The sequence below is a fragment of the Natator depressus genome, chromosome 7, assembly GCF_965152275.1.
Source record: "Natator depressus isolate rNatDep1 chromosome 7, rNatDep2.hap1, whole genome shotgun sequence".
Taxonomy (NCBI): Eukaryota; Metazoa; Chordata; order Testudines; family Cheloniidae; genus Natator; species Natator depressus.
Window position 1 is genome coordinate 51,289,521 of NC_134240.1, and position 25,297 is coordinate 51,314,817.

The 25,297-nt window shown below is 44.7% G+C and overlaps 1 protein-coding gene across 4 annotated transcripts in view; it reads left to right on the forward strand.

Annotated features, from left to right (window-relative positions):
• Nucleotides 1–25,297, forward strand: part of USP4 (ubiquitin specific peptidase 4) — a 90,564-nt gene that overhangs the window by 38,659 nt on the left and 26,608 nt on the right. The window contains exon 14 of one of the 4 annotated variants that reach the window (XM_074958396.1): nt 12,110–12,414. The exons of the other annotated variants lie outside the window; for them this stretch is intronic. Coding sequence (XP_074814497.1) covers nt 12,110–12,392 — 283 coding nt within the window. The 3' untranslated portion in view covers nt 12,393–12,414. Of the gene's footprint in view, nt 1–12,109; nt 12,415–25,297 lie in introns of those variants that run through there. 4 annotated transcript variants of the gene reach the window in all.

The following is a 25,297-nucleotide window of genomic DNA, read 5'->3' on the forward strand; positions in this document are numbered from 1 at the left end:
TGTGCTTATGTTCTAAAACTTATAGGGATGCTGCCAACTTATTTTGATCTTCTGTTATTTGTCTTGCTGTAGTGCCTTTGAGGCTTCAACAGAGTTTGTGGCTCCCTTGTGCTGGGTGCTGTACATATACGAAATAAGAGACAGTCCCTGCCCCGAGGAGGTTACAGTCTAAATAGACAAAGGGTGGGAGAAAGGAAGTAGTATTACCCCCATTTTGCAGATGAAGAATTGAGGCAGAGAGAGAAAGCGACTTACCCAAGGTCACATAGGAAGTGAGAGACAGACTTGGGAATTGAACCTGGAGTCCTTAAGGCAGTTCCTTAACCAAAGACCATTCTTCCTCTCTATCTAAAAAAACGTGTTTTAGTTTGAGGCTTTGTTTTAGAAAGCTGTTTTGTTGCCTTTGCTGGTGTAAAGTCAGGTGTTCGTTTCCTGTGAAGCAGCTGATATGTCATTCAAGGATGATTGCTGCATGACATTGCAGTCTTGTGCTGTCCTGTCACTCTCTAGTTGTTGTGGCATTGTCATTGAGTAGTAGTACCAGAGTACTAAAAAGCTCTCAGTATGTTATTTCCTGCAGCTGTAATTGTGAACTTGGTGATTGTGGGACAAGTTACAATAATTTGGAAGAGCATTTGGATTCTGTTGATTGATGTGTTGTGGGTAGAAAGGGGTGTCTTTAAGTTGTTGAGTGCCAAGTTATATAATCACCCAAATTACTAAAATGTATAGTCTAGAAAAACAGAAAATAGTAGGCCAAATCTGAATAATTATGTCTCTTAATACCAACTCAGGGATATCACTCCCACTGTTTTAGTCACACATGGTCCTTTTTATGCCTCTGGACAGTGGTTCTCAACCAGGGGTCCGTGGACTATGTTTGAGGTCCGCGAAAGACTTAGACTGAAAACTCACTGAACAGAATTCAACTCCTGTATATACAGACAATAGATTTCCAAGGGGGTCTGCACCTCCATTTGAAATTTCCAGAGGGGGCTGCAAATGAAAAAAGGTTGAAAACCACAATCTTAAGGGACACCAGGATTGAAGACGAGCAAAACAATCGCAGTCATTAACTATGATTATTTCCTTATTAAAGAAAGGAAAATAAAAACAAAACACAAACAACATGCAATGGTTACTTCAGTTACAGTTGCTTCTCTGTGGACAGCTTTTAATAGAGATTACACTTTAGAGAAGGGGTCTGCACTTGAATGGGACACTTTTATCTAAGTAAACTACAGCAAAGGTTTTAGTCCCGAAATCAATACTCAGTCCTCTCTGTGTATCATAAATAACTGAAAAAGTTTATACATGGCAAAGGACTTTTGTCTAAGGGTAGGTAAGCCTGGTTTATTATGGATAAGCTAAATAGTTTACAAATGGAAAAAGTGAGTAATCTTAATTGTTGCATGCAGTGCTGTTGTAGCTATGTCAGTCACAGGATATTAGACAGACTGTGAGTGAGGTAATAGCTTTTATTGAACTAACTTCAATAACTAGTGCTATCTGTTTGACCTTGTATTTAGCTGTGACATCTGAGTACCTTTCCCAGACCTGAGGAAGAGCTTTGTGTATCTCGAAAGCTTGACTCTCTCTCACCAACTGAAGCTGGTTCAATAAAAGATATTACCTCACTCACCTTGTCTCTCTCTAATCTTAACTAAGTCCGATGGGTGGGGGGGAGAGTATTTAAATCAGTTACTTAAAAGAAGCAATTCTAAGAGTGGTCTTGGGACAAGTCGTTAAAGAATATTAGGAATCTTAAATGCTCTCCAAATCCCACAATTTCTGTTATCAACTTTAGCTGTTGCTTCGAGTAGCGTCCCTTTGGGTGCTCCACTGCAGGTGTACATGTGCCTCTTGAGCCTTTGACTGGAGATTTTTCTGTTAGCAGTGTTTGTTTAGCCTGCACATGCATCCTCTGTATCCTGGTACCACACACCAAGACTATACAGGGATGCGTGGGTGAACTGCCTTCAGTTACTTCTCAACTGCTTTGGCCTGAGATGGAGCCTTAGCGTGTCTGCCTTGAGCGTGCCTCAGCTATTCTCTTATGCAGTTTACCTATAGTTTTTGGTTTAGGATTAGGTAGTGTATTTACTAACAACTAAAACATAACAACTAGATAGTTTATAGTTAGTTAGCTATAAGTACTGAGAGGATTTACTTGTTTTGTCTCCTTCCTGTTCCTCCGGGAGCCTTATTCTCCTGGCAGGCCGTGTCTGGCTTCCAGGGTTTCAAATGTTGCCTTTATTCTTGAGAGGCTATGTCAGTAAGTGGTGGTCACTCCAAGTGTGTTGTTGCTTCGGGGAGTCCCGAGGTCTCCCAGAAGTGCAACTACTGCCTGGCCTTCAAATCTGGGGCAAGGAAGAACAGGGAAATTAAACTGAGGCTGCTGATGAGGGCATGTTCCCTTCAACCCACTTCTGAGTCAGGTCAGGAGAGCTCCACTGTAACCCTGTCTCTGGACAAATCCAGCACCCCTTCAATGGTGGTTGCAGGTTTCCCCTAAAAAGGGGAAGGCTATGGAAGCCTCTGAGAAACCATTAAAGAATAGGCGCTTGGACTGTCATCATACAGAACTAGATCTTGTCCCTTGCTAGATCTACGGTCTCGGAAGCCTCGACCTCTTGGCTTGGTACCATCGAGATGAAAAACTCCTCCTCTGGTACCGGTGGGGCCGGTAAGTCCCGGCACTCTAAAGAGAAACACAGCTCAGTGAGGACCCTGGTACTATCTATGAGAGACAAGGAGGGCAAGGATAAGCTCTCCAGAGTGGAATAGTCAGTCACAGCCCGCCACTGGTACCTACCTACAAGGCACCCTTGATGCTGGGCAAACCACAGCTCCAGACACCAGTGGCCCCTGGGATGTTACGCTCCCAAACAGTGGTACCATCTACTTCGGCCATGTTGGTACTGATCCACTGCTCAGTACCGCAAGAATTAATGTACTCTAAGGGCTTGTCTGAGATAGATGAACCAGAGTCCCCACTGCTCATGGGTACCAAGTGTCTCTTGGTACTGAGACCTCGATCCGCAGATTACCATCATCCTCTGGTACCATAGGACTCTCCACCCTGCTGGTGCCTCTTCCCCATCATTGGGGGGATATTGAGGAGAATAAAGGAGACCTCCATTCAGTCTCTATGTCTGTACAGGGTTCTCCTGTGTATCTGTGTAGGAACCTGTTTTTTTGACATTCACAGAGAAGATCCTTGTGCATGACAACAAGGGTGGTGGGATCTCTGGACAGCACATTGCCAGCCATTTGCCAGACCACAAACAGCTAGACATTGTACAGTCCAACTCCCACCATTAATGAGGCGCTCCTGGACTCAGCTAAGACTGAGTGGCAAACACTCACGACCATTGTAAAGGGACAAATAAGAAATATTATGTTCCCCCTCAGAATTTTTGTTCTCCAGCCCTCCACTTCACTCCCTGGTAGTGCGTGCAGTAAATGAGCAGCATAAGCAACACTACTCCAGATCTACCCTGTAAGGACCAAAAGAGGCTAGACCTTTTTGGATGGAAGTCTTATTCATCCATGATCCTGCAATTTCAGATCACAAATTATCAGGCGATCATTACTAAATATAATTTTACAAGGTATAATAAATGTACTGAAATTTCTTCCACAGGGAAACATAGGGAACAATTTCAGTCCATCTTCTCACTTGTTTTCAAGTGTCCTTGGATGCCACAGACACCACTACCAGGTCCATCTTTGCAGCAGTTGTTATACGCAGGATGGTGACTCTGGAAGCTATAATCCCTTCAGTAGAGGCAGGTGATTGGTTTTCAACTTATGACCTACAAGACACTATTTCCATATAGCAAGACACCCATCACACAGGAAACACCTACGTTTTACTATAGGCCAGGATAATTTTCAGTACTGAGTACTTCCTTTTGGCCTCTCTGTGGCTCCACGGGTGTTCTCAAAGGTCCTGGTAGTAGTGGCTGCTTACATCTGATGAGCAGCAATTTTAGTCTTCCTGTACCCTGACAAATCACTGCTCAAAGGCTGATCTTGTGAAGCAGTGCTGTCTTCTGCTTTCTCTTTTTTTCAGGAATTGGGTCTGCATCTAAATGCAAGAAAATCCACAATTAGCCCGTGTACAGAAAATACAGCTGATAGGAGCATACTTGGATTCATTGGTAGCCAGGTTCATAACTTTTTCAGGTCTGGTCAGGACAGTTCAAGAAACTGTCTACAGCTCCTGGGACACATGGCAGTTTGCACCTTCGTGACCGACTGGGCAAAGCTGTGCCTCTGCTGCTTTTATGGCTGGCTCAGAATGACTTATTCACAGGCCAGAGACACTTTGGAGAGGCAGGTCACAGTTCCCCTACAGGTGAGGAACTCCCTAGACTAGTGGAAAAGAATCAGCCCAGCGTTTGTGCAAGCATCTCTTTCATTCACCTAGCTCCAACAAGAACCATGACAACAGATGCATCACTGTTGGGATAGGGTCACCTCAGTGCCCTCACAACTCAGGGCAGATGGCCACCTCAGGAAACCAGTCTCCACGTCAGTCTGCTAGAACTCAGGGCAGTCAGGAACACTTGCTTTCATTTCCTACCCCTCATTGGGGCAAATCAATCAGGATCATGACAGACAATGTGACCTGCATGTTCTATATCAACAAACAGGGAGGAATCATAGAATATCAGGGTTGGAAGGGACCTCCGGAGGTCATCTAGTCCAACCCCTTGCTCAAAGCAGGACCAATCCCCAATCAAATCATCCCAGCCAGGGCTTTGTCAAGCCTGACCTTAAAAACTTCCAAGGAAGGAGATTCTACCACCTCCCTAGGTAACGCATTCCAGTGTTTCACCATCCTCCTAGTGAAAAAGTTTTTCCTAATATCCAACCTAAACCTCCCCCACTGCAACTTGAGACCATTACTCCTTGTCCTGTCCTCTTCTACCACTGAGAAAAGTCTAGAACCATCCTCTCTGGAACCACCTCTCAGGTAGTTGAAAGCAGCTATCAAATCCCCCCTCATTCTTAACTTCCGTAGACTAAACATTCCCAGTTCCCTCAGCCTCTCCTCATAAGTCATGTGTTCCAGACCCCTAATCATTTTTGTTGCCCTTCGCTGGACTCTCTCCAATTTATCCACATCCTTCTTGTAGTGTGGGGCCCAAAACCGGACACAGTACTCCAGATGAGGCCTCACCAATGTCGAATAGAGGGGAACGATCACGTCCCTCGATCTGCTCTCTATGCCCCTACTTATACATCCCAAAATGCCATTGGCCTTCTTGGCAACAAGGGCACACTGCTGACTTATATCCAGCTTCTCGTCCACTGTCACCCCTAGGTCCTTTTCCGCAGAACTGCTGCCTAGCCATTCGGTCCCTAGTCTGTAGCGGTGCATTGGATTCTTCCATCCTAAGTGCAGGACCCTGCACTTCTCCTTATTGAACCTCATCAGATTTCTTTTGGCCCAATCCTCCAATTTGTCTAGGTCCCTCTGTATCCTATCCCTGTCTTCCAGCGTATCTACCACTCCTCCCAGTTTAGTATCATCTGCAAATTTGCTGAGAGTGCAATCCACACCATCCTCCAGATCATTTATGAAGATATTGAACAAAACCGGCCCCAAGACCGACCCCTGGGGCACTCCACTTGACACCGGCTGCCAACTAGACATGGAGCCATTGATCACTACCCGTTGAGCCCGACAATCTAGCCAACTTTCTACCCACCTTATAGTGCATTCATCCAGCCCATACTTCTTTAACTTGCTGACAAGAATACTGTGGGAGACCGTGTCAAAAGCTTTGCTAAAGTCAAGAAACAATACATCCACTGCTTTCCCTTCATCCACAGAATCAGTAATCTCATCATAGAAGGCGATTAGATTAGTCAGACATGACTTGCCCTTGGTGAATCCATGCTGACTGTTCCTGATCACTTTCCTCTCATGTAAGTGCTTCAGGATTGATTCCTGGAGGACCTGCTCCATGATTTTTCCAGGGACTGAGGTGAGGCTGACTGGCCTGTAGTTCCCAGGATCCTCCTTCTTCCCTTTTTTAAAGATTGGCACTACATTAGCCTTTTTCCAGTCATCCGGGACTTCCCCCGTTCGCCACGAGTTTTCAAAGATAATGGCCAATGGCTCTGCAATCACAGCCGCCAATTCCTTTAGCACTCTCGGATGCAACTAGTCCGGCCCCATGGACTTGTGCACGTCCAGCTTTTCTAAATAGTCCCTAACCACCTCTTTCTCCACTGAGGGCTGGCCATCTACTCCCCATGCTGTGATGCCCAGCGCAGCAGTCTGGGAGCTGACCTTGTTAGTGAAAACAGAGGCAAAAAAAGCATTGAGTACATTAGCTTTTTCCACATCCTCTGTCACTAGGTTGCCTCCCTCATTCAGTAAGGGGCCCACACTTTCCTTGGCTTTCTTCTTGTTGCCAACATACCTGAAGAAACCCTTCTTGTTACTCTTGACATCTCTTGCTAGCTGCAGCTCCAGGTGCGATTTGGCCCTCCTGATATCTTTCCTACATGCCCGAGCAATATTTTTATACTCTTCCCTGGTCATATGTCCAACCTTCCACTTCTTGTAAGCTTCTTTTTTATGTTTAAGATCCGCTAGGATTTCACCATTAAGCCAAGCTGGTCGCCTGCCATGTTTACTATTCTTTCGACTCATCGGGATGGTTTGTCCCTGTAACCTCAACAGGGATTCCTTGAAATACAGCCAGCTCTCCTGGACTCCCTTCCCCTTCATGTTAGTCCCCCAGGGGATCCTGGCCATCTGTTCCCTGAGGGAGTCGAAGTCTGCTTTCCTGAAGTCCAGGGTCCGTATCCTGGTGCGAACCTTTCTTCCCTGCGTCAGGATCCTGAACTCGACCAACTCATGGTCACTGCCCCGCAGATTCCCATCCACTTTTGCTTCCCCCACTAATTCTTCCCGGTTTGTGAGCAGCAGGTCAAGAAAAGCTCCCCCCCTAGTTGGCTCCTCTAGCACTTGCACCAGGAAATTGTCCCCTACGCTTTCCAAAAACTTCCTGGATTATCTATGCACCGCTGTATTGCTCTCCCAGCAGATATCAGGAAAATTAAAGTCACCCATGAGAACCAGGGCGTGCGATCTAGTAGCTTCTGAGAGTTGCTGGAAGAAAGCCTCATCCACCTCATCCCCCTGGTCCGGTGGTCTATAGCAGACTCCCACCACTACATCACTCTTGTTGCTCACACTTCTAAACCTAATCCATAGACACTCAGGTTTTTCTGCAGTTTCGTATCGGAGCTCTGAGCATTCATACTGCTCCCTTACATACAGTGCTACTCCCCCACTTTTTCTGCCCTGCCTGTCCTTCCTGAACAGTTTATAACCATCCATGACAGTACTCCAGTCATGTGAGTTATCCCACCAAGTCTCTGTTATTCCAATCACGTCATAATTCCTTGACATCACCAGGACCTCCAGTTCTCCCTGCTTGTTTCCAAGGCTTTGTGCATTCGTATATAAGCACTTGAGATAACCTGCTGATCGCCCCTCATTCTCAGTATGAGGCAGGAGCCCTCCTCTCACAGATGTTCCTGCCTGTGTTTCCTTCCAGTATCCCGCTTTCCCACTTACCTCAGGGCTTTGGTCTCCTTCCCCCGGTGAACCTAGTTTAAAGCCCTCCTCACTAGGTTAGCCAGCCTGCTGGCAAAGATGCTCTTCCCTCTCTTCGTAAGGTGGAGCCCGTCTCTGCCCAGCACTCCTCCTTCATGGAACACCATCCCATGGTCAAAGAATCCAAAGCCTTCTCTCCGACACCGCCTGTGTAGCCATTCATTGACTTCCACGATTTGACGGTCCCTACGCAGGCCTTTTCCTTCCACGGGGAGGATGGACGAGAACACCACTTGCGCCTCAAACCCCTTTATCCTTCTTCCCAGGGCCAAGTAGTCCGCAGTGATCCGCTCAAGGTCATTCTTGGCAGTATCATTGGTGCCCACGTGGAGAAGCAGGAAGGGGTAGCGATCCGAGGGCTTGATGAGTCTCGGCAATCTCTCTGTCACATCGCGAATCTTAGCCCCTGGCAAGCAGCAGACTTCTCGGTTTTCCCGGTCAGGGCGGCAGATAAATGACTCAGTCCCCCGGAGGAGAGAGTCCCCGACCACCACCACCCGCCTCCTTCTCTTGGGAGTGGTGGTCGTGGAACCCCCAACCTCAGGACATCGCATCTCATGCCTTCCAACCAGCGGAGTCTCCTTCTGCTTTCTCCCCCCAGACGTATCATCTGGTCCACTCTCCACAACGGTACCTGTGGAGAGAACATGAAAGCGGTTAGTTACCTGTGTCTGCGTTGCTGGAACCCGGACATTCCCCCTTCTTCTTCTGGAGGTCACATGTTGCCAATGTTCTTCACTGGCCTCTTGGCTCCGCTGTGCAACCTGCTCTAAATCTTTAGAGCTTTGCGCCCGTAGAAGCATATCCTGACTTTTGTCCAGAAAATCCTCAGATTCTCGTATGCAACGCAGGGTCGTTATCTGTTGCTCCAGACCTTCAATCTTCTCTTCCAATATGGAGACCAGCTTGCACTTTGTACAGACAAAGTTGCTTCTGTCCTGTGGAAGAAAGACAAAGATGGCACATCCAGTGCAGGTCACAACAGCTGAACCCCCCCCTTCCATATCACTTTCCTACTATGAGCTTCCTCAGAGAAGTTGACAAGATGTAAGCCTCACTGGGCTCACTCCAGGCGAACTCCCAGGCAAACTCTTGCTGTGTGCTGCTCTGCTGTCCCCCGCTGCTCTGCTGGTTCGCCGCCGCTCAGCTGGTTCGCGAAGCTCTGGCTATTTTTAAACAGCCAGGCTTCCCTGAAACAAACCAACAAACAGACAGCCCCAATGCCTGCCCCCTGCAGGCTACCAGCCAATCAGCACTCGCTCAGGCTCTCACACTGCCCTCCCAGCAAACACACACTCGGATACTTACTCAGAGCAAGGAGCAAGATCCCCTTCCCTGTGTGCCAGAACTATGAAGCTGTGGAACTGGTGTATAACCCATCAGATCCAATTTTTCAGCTGTCTGTCTCCCAGGCATTCAGAACAGTACAGCGGACGTTCTCAGTAGGCGCATCTCCTAGGACTACGAATGGGAGTTGGACTTCCAGAGTTTCCAGTGTGTTTCAAAGGTGGGGATTTGCACAGGTGGATTTCTTTTCCATGTCCAAGAACAAGAAGTGTCCTCTATCGTGCTCAAGATGACGTCTAGCCACCACCCTTGGATGAAGGGTCTGCTCTATGAATTTCCTCCAACACAGCTAATACTAAGGGTGATGAACAAGATCAGACAAGACAAAGCTATGGATATCCTTACAGTACCGAGCTGGCCGAGATATGCTTGGCACTCTTACCTACACCACCTATGCATCCAATTGCCATTCAAACTTCTGACCTTTTCCCATCTCCTCTCCCAGGGTACAGATCATGTGTTTCACCCCATCGTAGGAGTTCTCTGCCTCAGAGCATAGTTTCTCACTGGTTCACAGGGTTAGAATCTTCCTGCTCTTCAGAAGTGCAGCAGGTGTTACTGAACAGTAAAAAGGAGTCAACCCAAATAACTTACCTGCAGAGACTTGATGCGCTACCATTGGTGTCATTGTCACCGACTTGTGCCTGAATCCGTATTGCTAAGTCATCCTGGATTACCTGTTGGATCTAAAGAAATCAGGGTTGTCATCTTGACTAAGGTTCAGTTGGCCGCAGTATCAGCATTTGATCCTCCAGTAGAAAGGGTATACATATTTACTCATCCTATGTCATTAAGGTTTATTAAGGGTTTTGGGAATCTCTACTCCACAGATTAGGACCCCACTCCAACTTGGGACCTCAGCGTCGTACTTAAATATCTCTCAAGACGTCTATTTGAACCAGTGGCAACGCGCATAACTCATCTATGAAGATGGCGTTTTTAGTAGTTATCACGTTGGCCCATAGGGTTGGAGAAATTGGGGCCTTGATGGCAGGTCCCCCTTTACAGTGTTCTTCAAGGACAAGGTCTCTTTATGCCCATGCCCTGAATTCTTACCTACGGTACAATTGGAATTTCATCTTAACCAGTCCATTCGTCTACCAGTGTTTTTGTCCAAAACTGCATAAGTCTCAACAGGCTTTGACCTGGTCTTGAGGTTTTCCCACTCTTCGGAATACCTCACAAGACCGGACATAGGTAGAAACATCCTTGCCCATTCCCTCCCAGTGGAAGGACTTCCCCAAACGGTCTTTGGTTTTGTTCACCCCAGCATGGCCACTAGGATGATCATGGGCTAAGCTTAATAGTTTTACCCGCTACTTAGTTGGAACTACCAACTGTCTCTGAGGATGCCAGTCTTCCTGGTGCCCACCAGAAAGAGTTTCCTTGTATAAAAGTCCTCTTTCTACAACAAACCGGGATCAATTAGAAGAGCTGAGAGGTGGTCGGTTGCTCCGTGCCACCGTCCAAGCTCCCTGGAGGCTTTCATCTGCTTCCTGTTCGGCCTGAAACTGTTCCCTTGATGCTGGAGGCATCAGTTCCTCACTGGATTGTGGACCTGGGCTTGGTCCCTTTGGAAGCAATGCAGGTGATGGAGCGGGTTCCGTTGACAGTGAACCGCTCTCCGAGGGTGCACTATGTGGTATTTCAGGCTCTGACTGAGTCTCTTGTGTAGGGTTATCTGCTGCTGCTGCCAGTGCAGGCTCGGTGGTGCCCTTTGGTGTTGAAGTTGTAGACGGATTTGCAAGTGCTGGACTCAGTGCTGGCAATGGTTCTGGTGCTGGTTGCTTTGCCAGTTCTGGTTCTGGGACGGCTTTGGCTGGGCCTCTGGGAATGGATCCACTATGGCTGTTGCAGTTGTTGGCAGGGTTCTAGTTCCCAAACCCGATGGGGAGATACGTTTTTGCGTGGACTACCATAAGCTAAATTCTGTAACTTACCCAGACAACTATCCAATGCCACGCACAGATGAACTATTGGAGAAACTGGGACATGCCCAGTTCATCTCTACCTTAGACCTAACCAAGGGGTACTGGCAAGTACCACTGGATGAATCCGCCAAGGAAAAGTCAGCCCTCATCATCCATGTAGGGCTGTATGAATTTAATGTGCTCCTTTTCGGGCTGCGAAATGCACCCACCACCTTCCAAAAACTTGTAGATGGTCTCCTAGCGGGATTGGGAGAATATGCAGTCACCTACCTTGACAATGTGGCCATTTTTTCTGATTCCTGGGCAGAACACCTGGAACATCTTAAAAAAAAGTCTTGGAGCGCATAAGGGAGGCAGGACTAACTGTTTAGCTTAAGAAGTGTCAAATAAGCCTAAACAGAGTGACTTACCTTGGACACCAGGTGGGTCAAGGAACTTTCAACCCACTACAGGCCAAAGTGGATGCTATCCAAAAGTGGCCTGTCCCAAAGTCAAAGAAACAGGTCCAATCCTTCTTAGGCTTGGCCAGATATTACAGGTGATTTGTACCACACTACTGCCAAATCGCTGCCCCACTGACAGACGTAACCAAAAAGAAACAGCCAAATGCAGTTTGGTGGACTGAAGAGTGTCAGAAGGTCTTTAATCAGCTTAAAGGGACACTCATGTCTGACCCTGTGCTAAGGGCCCCAGACTTTGACAAACCGTTCCTAGTAACCACAGATGCGTCCGAGCGTGATGTGGGAGCAGTTTTAATGCAGGAAGGACCAGATCAAGAATTCCATCCTGTCGTGTTTCTCAGCAAGAAACTGTCTGAGAGGGAAAGTCCCTGCTCAATCAGCAAAAAGGAATGTTACGCCATTGTGTATGCTCTGGAAAAGCTACACCCATACGTTTGGGGACGGCATTTCCACCTGCAAACAGACCATGCTGCGCTGAAGTGGCTTCATACCGTCAAGGACAATAACAAAAAACTTCTTTGGTGGAGTTTAGCTCTCCAAGATTTTGAAATATAACACATTTCAGGAGCTTCTAACAAAGTGGCTGATGCACTCTCCCATGAAAGTTTCCCAGCATCAACTGGTTAAAATCATTCTTGAAATGTGGAACATATTGTTAGTTTTTATATAATCAGTAGTATCTCTAGAGGTGCATGTGTCTTATTAACTCTGTTTTCTCCTAGCGCTCCAGGAAGAAATCCAGTGTGGTACAGGCTGTCCAGCACCGTCTGTGATTTGGGGGGCATGTCAAACCATACAGCTGATGGTAGCCTAGAATTCCTCCTTACCTGTAGGGGATTAAGAAGCTCAAATAACCTGACCAAAGGGACCAATGGGGAAAGAAGATACTTTCAAATCTTGGTGGGGGGGAGAAAGGCTTTGTTGGTGTGTTCTCTGGGGAAAGCAGAGAAGCATCAGGTCAGAAAAAACTCCTTCTCCTATAAACCATCCTGTACAAGTCTCTGATATTACAAAAAGTGTAAGTAAATAAGGCAAGGTGCGTTAGATTACCTTTTGTTTTCAACTTGTGAATTTTCCCTTTGCTAGAGGGAGGTTTATCCAGGTTTTTTTGTAACTTTAAAGTTTTGCCCAGAGGGGAATCCTCTGTTTTGAATCTGATTATCCTGTAAAGTATTTACCATCCTGATTTTACAGAGGTGATTCTTTTACCTTTTCTTTAAATAAAATCCTTCTTTTAAGAACCTGACTGATTTTTTCCATTGTTCCAAGACCCAGGGGTTTGGGTCTTTGATCATTTTGTAACCAATTGGTTGGGATATTATTCTCAAGCCTCCCCAGGAAAGGGGGTGCAAGGGCTTGGGGGGATTGCTGGGGGAAGAGGAACTCCAAGTGGTCCTCTTCCCTGGTTGTTTGTTAAATCACTTGGTGGTGGCAGCGTTACTTAAACCCAAGGTACAAGGGAGAATTTGTGCCTGGGGAGCTTTTAACCTAAGCTGGTAGAAATAAGCTTTGACTTATGAGGAGAGGCTGAGGGAACTGGGATTGTTTAGTCTGCAGAAGAGAAGAATGAGGGGGGATTTGATAGCTGCTTTCAACTACCTGAGGGGTGGTTCCAAAGAGGATGGTTCTAGACTATTCTCAGTGGTAGAAGATGACAGGACAAGGAGTAATGGTCTCAAGTTGCAGTGGGGGAGGTTTAGGTTGGATATTAGGAAAAACTTTTTCACTAGGAGGGTGGTGAAACACTGGAATGCGTTACCTAGGGAGGTGGTAGAATCTCCTTCCTTAGAAGTTTTTAAGGTCAGGCTTGACAAAGCTCTGGCTGGGATGATTTAATTGGGGATTGGTCCTGCTTTGAGCAGGGGGTTGGACTAGATGACCTCCTGAGGTCCCTTCCAACCCTGATATTCTATGATTCTATGATTCTAAGCTCAGGGGGTCTTTCATGCGGGTCCCCACGTCTGTACCCTAAAGTTCAGAGTGGGGAGGGAACCCTGACACACATGCACACCAGAAGTGGTGCACCCATAGGGACACAACTCGAAGAACTGCAGTTACTGCACAAGGTGAGTAGTAACCCCTTCGTATGTATCCTCTCCAGGAATACATAGTGTAACCAGTCTTGTGGTTAACAGGAGAAGTAGTTAAAACCTTAATTTACAATAGCATTTCAATGTCCCATTATAATCATGACAAGAAAAATTTAAGTCCAATTCCTTAACAGTGCTTTTGCACCACAGGAATATAGGCATAAGGATAGATCTCTGTCCAGATCTGCCTCTACGAGAAACGACCCCTCCCCATCTCAGTCAAAGTCAGGTGAGTCCTTGTGTGTGGGTCCTTAAGAATTAGGTCTACATAAACCTTCTGTCCAAGAAGGATTGGCCAAAGGAAGAAGGATGTGATGGTACTGGCTCCAGCTCCATTCCACAAATCTAATGAGCAGTACCTAGCGGTTCCATCTGGGAGATCAATGCTGGGACACCATCCGACAGCTCCATTGTGGGATCCCCTGAACACTAGACCCTTGAATGACTAGCATCTGCCAGTACCCTCCTCAGGGGCTCCCCAAACCAAAAGGAAGACTGAAGCCTTTACCTCACTAGAGGATATATTTGCTCTGTCATACCCACAGTCTCCCCGTCTATCAGGCTGGCCTCTTCATAAAGACATCCCTATGTCTAGGAAAACCACCCTGAGGTGAAGAGTATCCTCAATGACTATGTCCGCAACCATCCTCCCATCAGTACTGTTAGTACCACCAGCATAAGAGGAGCCTATCATTTCATCAAGTGAATCTGACACTCCAGAGGAGGCTTCCCACCCGCAGGGGAAACCAGCCTGGTTGGAGACCAAAGAAGGTATTGGAACCGTCCACCTCCTTCTGAATATGGCTACCCAGGGGACTGCTGGTACCTGATGCCTTGGCCCACTCCTTCTCTGGTTGATCCTTAGTGGTTGCCCTGGGGCCTTTGGGATCTTTACAGTAAGCACCCTGGATCTGTGCAGGAATTGCACTGATCTCCTCTCCCAGCTAATACCAGCTGGCTTTGTCAGAATGCATGGTGGATGAGGTCGAGCCGATTGAACCAGTTCCAACAGGCATGTCATCATCCTCGTCAGATGAGGCAGTTGCTTCATCATCTCCTTTTCTACTTGATGACCACAAGCCGTTATCAGGAGTTGTTGCAGAGAGGGGCAACTGAGCTGCAGATATCTGTTAGAGAGGTCCAGGATATGCAACAGGACCTATTGGACATCCTCTGGCCCCTTGAGAGTGGCCCTTCCAGTTAGCCAAACCATTTTGGGCCCTGCTAGATCAGTGTGGCATACCCCTGCCTCTTGTGCCCCTACCCCAAGGAGAGCTGAGAAATGATATTTCATGCCAGCTAAAGGGGCAGAGGTTTGTGTTTTTTGTTTTTTTTTTTTCCCCACTCATCAGCCACACTCCTTAGCAGTGCAAGTGGCTAGAGAAAGGTCTAGGGTGTAGTACTCCAAGACTCCCCCAACTGACAAGGGCGCTAAACACCTCGACCTCTTGGGTAGGAAATCATTCTTATTGGCTAATCTCCAGTTCAGAGTTAAGTACCAGGAGGAGTTAGCAAAATATGATTTCCTGAATTATGTCAAATTTGCAGATGGTGGATTTGATTTAAATCATGATTTAAATTACTAGTCAGGAAGACTCAATTTAATCATGGATTTCTACATAAAATGCATTCTTGTTGGTTGTTATAACCGTAATACATATTCTTCACAACTCAGATAGATATAGGTTTCATTTTTAGAAGGTACACACTATACATTTTTTAAGTGATTTTATTTTGAAAACTTTTCAGATTAGTTTTACAGCTATATCAGAAAGTGAATGATTTGTTATTCCATTTACCAAAGGTAATTGAAGCAGATATTTATGAAGTCATTGGGAGGTGAACTATCTCCAATTCAACAGGTTAATCATTAATATTTGGAGGATTTTCCTGCCATGCTGTATTAGGAGGAGAACTTCACCAGACAGACATGTAAATTGTTTTATTTAACTAAAACAACATTATGTATTCTGGATTTTTTTCTTCAACAGCAAACATATTATATTTTAACAAAACAAGCATATGAATTTTTAAATTTAGTTAAACATTCAAGTTTTTTAAAATCAGGTTTGTTTTTATTAAAATTGTTTTAAACTAAAGTAGATGAAATTAAAAAAAAAAAACCCACGAAAAATTAAATAGACTATGTCAGGTAAGTCAACATGAGAAACTTAAAATATTGGCTTCTGCACCTAACTCAGTCGTCTTCACCTTCATTTTCCTGTTTATTCATAATCTGGAAAAGAAAAACAAGCTTTCCTGCTTTTTCAGGTCCCAAATGATTTCTCAATTTGGAATGAATTAGTCCAAAGGAAGAAAATATTCTTTCTACACCGGCAGAAGAAGCTACTGCTGTTAAAAGTGAGATTACCACTTCAACAGTCTCTGACTCCAAGTGCTTAAGTGACTTCCACCAGTTCACTGGTGTGACTTTCTTTAAAACTTCATCATCAAACATATATTTCTTGAACGGTTCACCCTTAGCTCTGAAGTTTATTATAGTTGGCATTATGGAGGGTTGATTGCTGGATGTCCATGTCATAGCCAACTCCTCTTCTTCAGCAGTTAAGGTTTGACCCTGGTAGCGAGTATTGAGAATATTTGCAAGAAAATGAGCTGGAGGTGGTGCTTGTCCCATTTGTTTTTTTTTTTTAATGCTTGTAATTTAACTCTGTCATTGCATATTTCTCTCTTTAAGATCTCACTCAGTTCCTTCCAAATTTCAACAGTGTCAGCAATAAAACAGCAATTTCCCTGCATTTTGTTCAAGGCTACAGGAATAGGCTTCAGGGTAGTCAGCATGTGTTCAACATTTCTCTTAAGCCCAATACTGAGAACTTTGGCTGTGACAGTGCCATCTATTTGTTCACGATTTTGTTCACAAACTGTCATCAGATTAGGCCATTTCTTGTGCTCAAAACAGTCCACTACTGAATTCCATCGCACATCTTGTGGGAGAGTTAGCTTGGTTCCTCCCACTTTTTTCAGAGTAGCTCCTGCAAAGTGGTTGTTATGGAAGTATTTTGCAATTTCAACAACATTAGCCTTTATTTCTGGAACACTAAAGTCTTTGGCTAGGAGGTGCACCAAATGAGAACTGCAACTGTATGTTATTAGCTCGATACTCTTCTAAATAATTTCTTCTCATTTTGGATGCATAGTCTGTGACCAAGCTGCATACTAGACATTTGAATTTTTTTTCAGTTTGGTATAGCTTTTACTGCTACTACTTGTAAGTATTCTGCTGTGTGTGCATTTCCTGGTGTATCAGTTGTTTCTGTAAGGAAGACCATTCCCTTCTTCTGTTATCACACAAGCACATACAACAGGATCGTTGTGGACATTGCTCCACCCATCGAGACTCAGGTTAACAGTTTTACCCTCTAGACCTTTTGCACGCTGCTCAATTTCTCTTTCATATACTGTATCCAGCAATTTGCCTGCGACATCTGCTCTGTTGGGTGGGCTGTGTCCTGGTCTTAATGATGGAACCATGTTATTGAAGTGTGGGTTCTCAATCAGACAGAAAAGAGAGTTCATTGCATAAAGAAACCAGGCAATTTTTTCATCAATTACCTCTTTTTGTAATCTGCTGGTTCTGATCACAAACTTATCTATGGTTGTTTCTGGATGATGGAGATTTTTTTTTTTGCTTTTTGCTACAGGTCTGTGACATACATAATGTAACTGAAACACTATCATTGGCAGATAACCATGAAACTATAGAAAATGATGGTGATCTTGCAGGCAGATAGTCTTCAGAATCCTGTATGTTGAGGATGGATTCTCCTAAACAAAATAAGTCAATGAAGTTATTTAATTATTATTACCATACTGCTCATTTAGTATTACTCAGTACTACTTTCAAGGTGAAACTGTAAATGGGAAAATCTGCCTATTTCAGCTATTTATTTTTTTATCACAACTTCATCTAAAATGATAGTACCAGAGAGTAACTACTATATTTTTTGCTCAAACATGAGAATTCAAGAGTAGTCCAGAAGGAAGACAGGCAGTCCTTAAGAAAGAAGTGTGAAATAAAAAAGTTTACCAACCTGGAGAATCTGCATGTTTAGAGATGTTCCTTTCATCATCTTCAACGCAGCTTCCTCCTGAGACAGAACACTTCTCATGATGTTTTTTCATTCAGGCAAGCAGCACTTGCATTTCTTCGTTGCACTGTTTGCATTTTGCATGCATGCCTGTCTTACCCACAGGTAGAGGAACTTCATTAAAATATTCATTAAAAGATTTAGTTGGGGATTGGTCCTACTTTGAGCAGGGGGTTTGACTAGATGACCTCCTGAGGTCCCTTCCAACCCTGATATTCTATGATTCCCAAACTGGGTCTCTTTTATGGCCTGCTGCCATTATAGGTTTTTCCTTCTAGTGAGAGAATGGTATGATAGTTTTCAAATCAATGAAGGCTACACTCAGAAAGACCTCAAGACTTTTGGAATATGCTGCTCAAACAGTTTCACTTTTGTTGCTACTGCCTGTCCCTCCCTTCTCACATTTATCTCCAGACATCTTCTCCTTGTCCATATCTATTCCGCCCCTAACAATCTTCTATTCATTGAACTTTTTGAAACTTTGCACTTTTAGAGAGAGGTAAGGGATTGACTCTGTGTACACAAATTTGCAGAGGGACAGCAGGGTTGAGGTCTGTTATTTCTCACCTCTAGATATTTATTTTAAAACATTTTTGCTGTTAACAAACATATTATCTCTGGAGACGCAAATCCACAGTTTGAGAACTGCAAAACTAAGCATCTCTGATGGTATCTTCTAGACTGAACACTGAGTCCGATTGAGTAGATAGAAAGGTTAACCTAAATAATCTATACAGAAGCCCCTGGAATCCCATAAAATTGGGTCCCTAATCCATGAACTATTGGAACTCATTTACAAAACTTTTCTTAAACATTACATGAATATATTGTCCCATACCATAGAATTAGAATTTATAATCCCTATTCCATGATCAGATATCTTTGAGCTATAATGTATTTTAATTAAAACTATCTTTAGATAGGTTTTTTCCTCAAAAAGCATTTTATCAAAAAGACTGATTTTTTTTTATTTATTTATTTTTTTAAAAAAAATCATTGATTTTTATCCATCCTGTTCGCAGAGTTTAAAACAGACTTCCCCAGGAAAACAAGGCCCAGTTCCAAACCCTTATTGATGAAGGCAGGCTGCTGGCCAAGACATCACTTCAAGTGGTAGTAAACACAACTGATACTGCCCGCAGAGCCGTCACTAGAGCTGTAGTCAAAAGGCATGAGTCATGGTTGCATGGTTCCCTAAAATGGTCCAGAATACCATCAAGGACCTTCCCTTTCATGAGTCTTACTTGCTTAATGAGAAGATGATTGTTTCTTTGACACATTCAAAAACACTTTAGAACAGCCCTCTGCTCCCTGGGCATTTATGCCCTGACCTTAAAGAGGAAACATCACAAGCAACCCTATAGGCCCAGACCACAATCTCCTCAGGTGTTCTATCATCAATGCCCATATGACCTCACATGTAAGAAGCAAAGGGCTTAAAGATAGATGGCGACTTCACCCACCATCCAAGGGGTTCTTCTGATGGTATGTTGCGTACCGACATTGATGGCATACCTCGTTGTCCCTCATGCCTTTGGAAGCTGCCTTACCCTCTTTGCTCTCATCTTGGCAAAAATAACTACAGACATGTGGGACTAGACGTCATCCACTAAGGCTACATTATTGAGCTTAATCTCACCTACCTGCCACAAACCCTCTTCCTGGCCCCTTTTCAGGGACCACTTTATCACAAGGAGATTCTTCAAGAGGTAAATTCTCTTCTCCAGAAAAAGGTCATAGAACCAATGCCCCCTCAATATCAAGGGAAGGGGTTCTATTCCCCATATTTCTTGGTCCTCAAGAAATCCAATGGATGGACACCGATTCTTGATCTTCACCAACAATGTATTCAACCAAAAATTAAAATTCCACATTGGCATCAATAATCACCCCTCTGAAAGGGGGCACTTGATTTATGGCCCTTGACATTAAAGATGCGTACTTTCATATCGACATTCACCCATTCCACAGAAGGTTCCTCAGATTCCTCTTTGGAAGGACTGCTTCCAGTTCAGACTCTTTCCATCTGGGCTAGCTTTGCATAACATACTGCTGTAGATACCTAGAATTGTGAGCTACTCTGTTACCTCTTTGCCTCAGCAAGAGTGAACTTTGCTGGAGATTAGATTTTGTGTTAGCTCCCAGCCACACCAATCTGTCTTCCTCGCCAGCAAACTCCTCAAGGCTCTCCCTGCCTAAACCTTGCCTAGCAGGTAACAATCAGTGAACTCCAGCCATTGCAGAGCCTTTATCACTGTATACTTACGGAAGATATAAAGTTTGCTGCTCTTTCAAAGAGTCAGTACATTAGTTTATTAACTTAAGTGGGGTAAACATACCCTTCTCTTCAAACACAGCAGTGAATTGTTTTATAGTAAAAGTAAAACAAATTTATTAAAGAAATCATAGGTTAAGTGATACCAAGTATATAAGGAGTAAAGATAAAGGGTTACAAACAAACAAAAGATAAAAATATGCTTTCTAAAGGCTAAGACCTAACTAAAGATATACTGTTTGTTCAAGACAGTTTCCTCACCATTCTTTTTTCCAGCAGTAGTTGACTAGCTTTTAGCCAGGATCCAGAGTCTAAGGTGCTGGTTTTCCTTTTCTGCACAGATGAAGGATAATCACAAGTCTTCATGTGTTCTTATATTGCAAAGTCTGCCTTGGTTTCAAGGGTCAATTGATTCCCTGAGGTTCAGTCTCCTGTTTCCTCCGGGCTGACTTCATTTTGATTAAAGTATTCCCCTAGTGTGTTCCATTGTGATACTTCCTGCCGCAGTTTTACAGGGTAAATGGTCTCTTCCTGCCATCTTTAACATCTGGTCTTAGTTTCTAAAAGATACCTGATAAGGCATATTTTGTACAAATATCATTGCAGTAGTGTGTAGGGTGTGAATATAGGGGTGCCTAGGGTCACACTACCACACCCAGGGTCTTCACAAAAGTCCTTTCAGAATTGGCAGCTTGGATAAGATTAAATAATTTCACAGTCTTTCCATATCTCAGTGACTGGTTCCTGACTGGCAGATCCAGTAGGAAAGTCTGCTCGGTGACAGCATTCCTACTTGGTCTGTCTTTCCACAGAAAGTCTACTTTGAACCCCGTGATGTCCATAGACTTCATAAGAGCAACCCTGGACTCGACTACAGCAATAGCCTGTCTTCCCACAGAGAGATTCCACATCTTAAATGATCTAATAAAACAGGTCACCCTCAGTCAAGTCTTAACTTTTCCTCCGTGACCACATGGCCTTGTTAGAGGGCTTATTCCTTCACCCTCTTACTTCCCTGGTCCTTCTCGCATGAACAGAGAGCAACAATACCTGAAGTCCAAAGGTGCAAACAATTTGATGTTTATTGGGGTGAACTTTCAGCAAGCAACGATTCCAGTTTCCTTCCTCAGTGTTCCCCTTCCCAGCTCTGACACCACAGAGCCTGACCTGTGTCCCTGTTCCCATTCCTGTTCCCCTTTTCCCCCCCCCGAGCAAAACATGATTCCAGTTCCCCCCCCTTACTTCCTGATTGACTGCAGACTATATAGTGTAAACTTGAGTTCTGCTTAGCTATATCTTAACCACTCATTTTACTGAAATTTAACTAACCAATCCTAACATATTGTAATATGATTAACAAATTAGATCCCACCACCTTAATTGGTTTACACCCAACAAAATTAATTATAGAGCAGACAGAAACAGTCACAGAACCAGACAGAGATTATACAGACAAACAATAGGGAAGTGGAGACTACAGTGATAGAACAACACAGAAATGAGGATTTCACACCCCAGCTATTGATAAGTAAGTTCTTGCCAGACAGGATGCTATCAAACAAAGTTTTCTTTAACTATCTTTATCTGGTGGTGATAGGAATACAGTCCTGTCCTGATAATGCCTAACAGCCCAATAGCACCTTATTTCAATGTGACTGGTGAGGACATGACCGTACGCTTCCCAATTTATGGCTGCCTCTGCTGCTTAGCCAAAGGCCTTAGCCTAAGAACAAGGCCTTAGACTATCATAGTAAGAGAAGGTCTATAAACAGGCAGACTGTGATTTTGATTCTTCTTTTATACCTCTATAACTAACTAAATGATAAATATATACCTAAATTTTTAAAGTATAGGCCTTTACAGACAGGCCTGAATATCTATATCGCATCAGGCCTCGTGCACCCTTGTTATGCCATTTGTCAGGCTCCATCTGCACTGCCTACAAACCTGGCTTCAGTCTGTCTTCTCACCAGAAAAACTAATCATCAGTGCTAAAGTAACAATTCCAACCAAGGTTTTGGCTTCACTCAAGCCAGAGAAAGTTTGGGTGGGAATTCTCTTCCTCACACCCATACCCAAGGTGACTATAATCACAGATGCTGCTTTATTAGATTGGGGAGCTCATATAAACAGTCGCACCACACAAGGCACCTGGACCCCTCAGGAGGCCAGGACACACATCAACGTAGTAGAATTAAGAGCAGTCTTAAATGCATTCTTCCCACTGATCTGATCCTGACATATCCAAGCAATGTTGGACAAAATGACAACACTCTTCTACATAAACAAGCAGGAGGGAACAAGTTCCCTCCTTCTGTGTGTAGAGACAGTCAGCCTCTGGAACTGGAGTATCAGATACCACATAACCCTACTGGCAGTATGTGACGGGTTCGATCACCGAACCCCCCTGGGGGCTGCCAAATGATGTGCCAAGACTACTTCTGCCCCTGCTTTCTTACCCTGGCAGCTTGGGACTTCAGTGCCCTGCCTGGTTTGAGCCAGACCTGCTAGCCTGGTGCAAACCTAGACCCAGGTCTGAACCATGTCCCCTAACAGCTGTAGGCTTAAACTGAAAGCAGCTTACAAAGTGTTCCTGTCTTTAACACTTAGATGCCCAACTCTCAGTGGGCTCCAAACCCCAAATAAATAGTTTTACCTTGTATAAAGTTTATACAGGGTAAACTCATAAGTTGTTCGCCCTCTACAACACTGATAGAGAGGTATGCACAGCTGTTTGTCCCTCCCTCCCCCCAGGTATTCATACATACTTTGGGTTAATTAGTAAGTAAAAAATGATTTTATTAAATACAGAAAGTAGGATTTAAGTGGTTCCAAGTAATAGCAGACAGAACAAAGTGAATTACCAAGCAAAATAAAATAGAACACACAAGTCTGTCTAATACAGTAAGAAAACTGAATACAGATGAAACCTCACCCTCAGAGGAGTTCCAGTAAGCTTCCTTTTACAGACTAGTCTCGGTCCAGCAATCACTCTCACCCCCTGCAGTTGGTGTCCTTTGTTCCAGTTTCTTTCAGGTATCCTTGGGGGTGGAGAGGCTATCTCTTGACCCAGCTGAATACAAAATGGAGGGGTCTCTCATGTGCTTAAATAGATTTTCTCTTGTGGGTGGATACCTCTCCCTCCCCCTGTGTAGAAGTCATAGAATCATAGAATATCAGGGTTGGAAGGGACCTCAGGAGGTCATCTAATCCAACCTCCTGCTCAAAGCAGGACCAATCCCCAATTAAATCATCCCAGCCAGAGCTTTGTCAAGCCTGACCTTAAAAACTTCTAAGGAAGGAGATTCTACCACCTCCCTAGGTAAGGCATTCCAGTGTTTCACCACCCTCCTAGTGAAAAAGTTTTTCCTAATATCCAACCTAAACCTCCCCCACTGCAACTTGAGATCATTACTCCTTGTCCTGTCATCTTCTACCACTGAGAATAGTTGAGAACCATCCTCTTTGGAACCACCTCTCAGGTTGTTGAAAGCAGCTATCAAATCCCCCCTCATTCTTCTCTTCTGCAGACTAAACAATCCCAGTTCCCTCAGCCTCTCCTCATAAGTCATGTGTTCCAGACCCCAATCATTTTTGTTGCCCTTCGCTGGACTCTCTCCAATTTATCCACATCCTTCTTGTAGTGTGGGGCCCAAAACTGGACACAGTACTCCACATGAGGCCTCACCAATGTCGAATAGAGGGGAACGATCATGTCCCTCGATCTGCTCGCTATGCCCCTACTTATACATCCCAGAATGCCATTGGCCTTCTTGGCAACAAGGGCACACTGTTGACTCATATCCAGCTTCTTGTCCACTGTCACCCCTAGGTCCTTTTCCGCAGAATTGCTGCCTAGCCATTCGGTCCCTAGTCTGTAGCTGTGCATTGGATTCTTCCGTCCTAAGTGCAGGACCCTGCACTTCTCCTTATTGAACCTCATCAGATTTCTTTTGGCCCAGTCCTCCAATTTGTCTAGGTCCCTCTGTATCCTATCCCTATCTGCCACCGTATCTACCACTCCTCCTAGTTTAGTATCATCTGCAAATTTGCTGAGAGTGCAATCCACACCATCCTCCAGAGCATTTATGAAGATATTGAACAAAACTGGCCCCAAGACCGACCCCTGGGGCACTCCACTTGATACCGGCTGCCAACTAGACATGAAGCCATTGATCACTACCCATTGAGCCCGACAATTTAGCCAACTTTCTACCCACCTTATAGTGCATTCATCCAGCCCATACTTCTTTAACTTGCTGACAAGAATACTGTGGGAGACCATGTCGAAAGCTTTGCTAAAGTCAAGAAACAATACATCCACTGCTTTCCCTTCATCCACATAACCAGTAATCTCATCATAGAAGGCGATTAGATTAGTCAGGCATGACCTTCCCTTGGTGAATCCATGCTGACTGTTCCTGATCACTTTCCTCTCATGTAAGTGCTTCAGGATAGATTCCTGGAGGACCTGCTCCATGATTTTTCCAGGGACTGAGGTGAGGCTGACTGGCCTGTAGTTCCCGGGATCCTCCTTCTTCCCTTTTTTAAAGATTGGCACTACATTAGCCTTTTTCCAGTCATCCGGGACTTCCCCCGTTCGCCACGAGTTTTCAAAGATAATGGCCAATGGCTGTGCACTCACAGCCGCCAATTCCTTTAGTACTCTCGGATGCAGCACATCTGGCCCCATGGACTTGTGAACGTCCAGCTTTTCTAAATAGTCCCTAACCACCTCTTTCTCCACAGAGGGCTGGCCACCTGCTCCCCATGCTGTGTTGCCCAGCGCAGCAGTCTGGGAGCTGACCTTGTTTGTGAAGACAGAGGCAAAGAAGGCATTGAGCACATTAGCTTTTTCCACATTCTCTGTCACTAAGTTGCCTCCCTCATTCAGTAAGGGGCCCACACTTTCCTTGGCTTTCTTCTTGTTGCCAACATACCTGAAGAAACGCTTCTTGTTACTCTTAACATCTCTTGCTAGCTGCAGCTCCAGGTGTGATTTGGCCCTCCTGATTTCATTCCTACATGCCCTAGCAATATTTTTATACTCTTCCCTGGTCATCTGTCCAATCTTCCACTTCTTGTAAGCTTCTTTTTTATGTTTAAGATCCTCAAGGATTTCACCGTTAAGCCAAGCTGGTCTCCTGCCATATTTACTATTCTTTCGACACATCGGGATGGTTTGTCCCTGTAACCTCAATAGGGATTCCTTGAAATACAGCCAGCTCTCCTGGACTCCTTTTCCCCTCAAGTCCAGCTACAAGATGGAGTTTTGGAGTCACATGGGCAAGTCACCTGTCCATGAATGACTCAGAACTTACAGGTAACAGCCATGGTTCACATGCTACCTTTAATGTCCTCATGTAGACTTCTTACGCAGATTGGAGCCTTCCAAGATCCATTGTCCATTAAGTGCTTCTTGACTTGGCACTT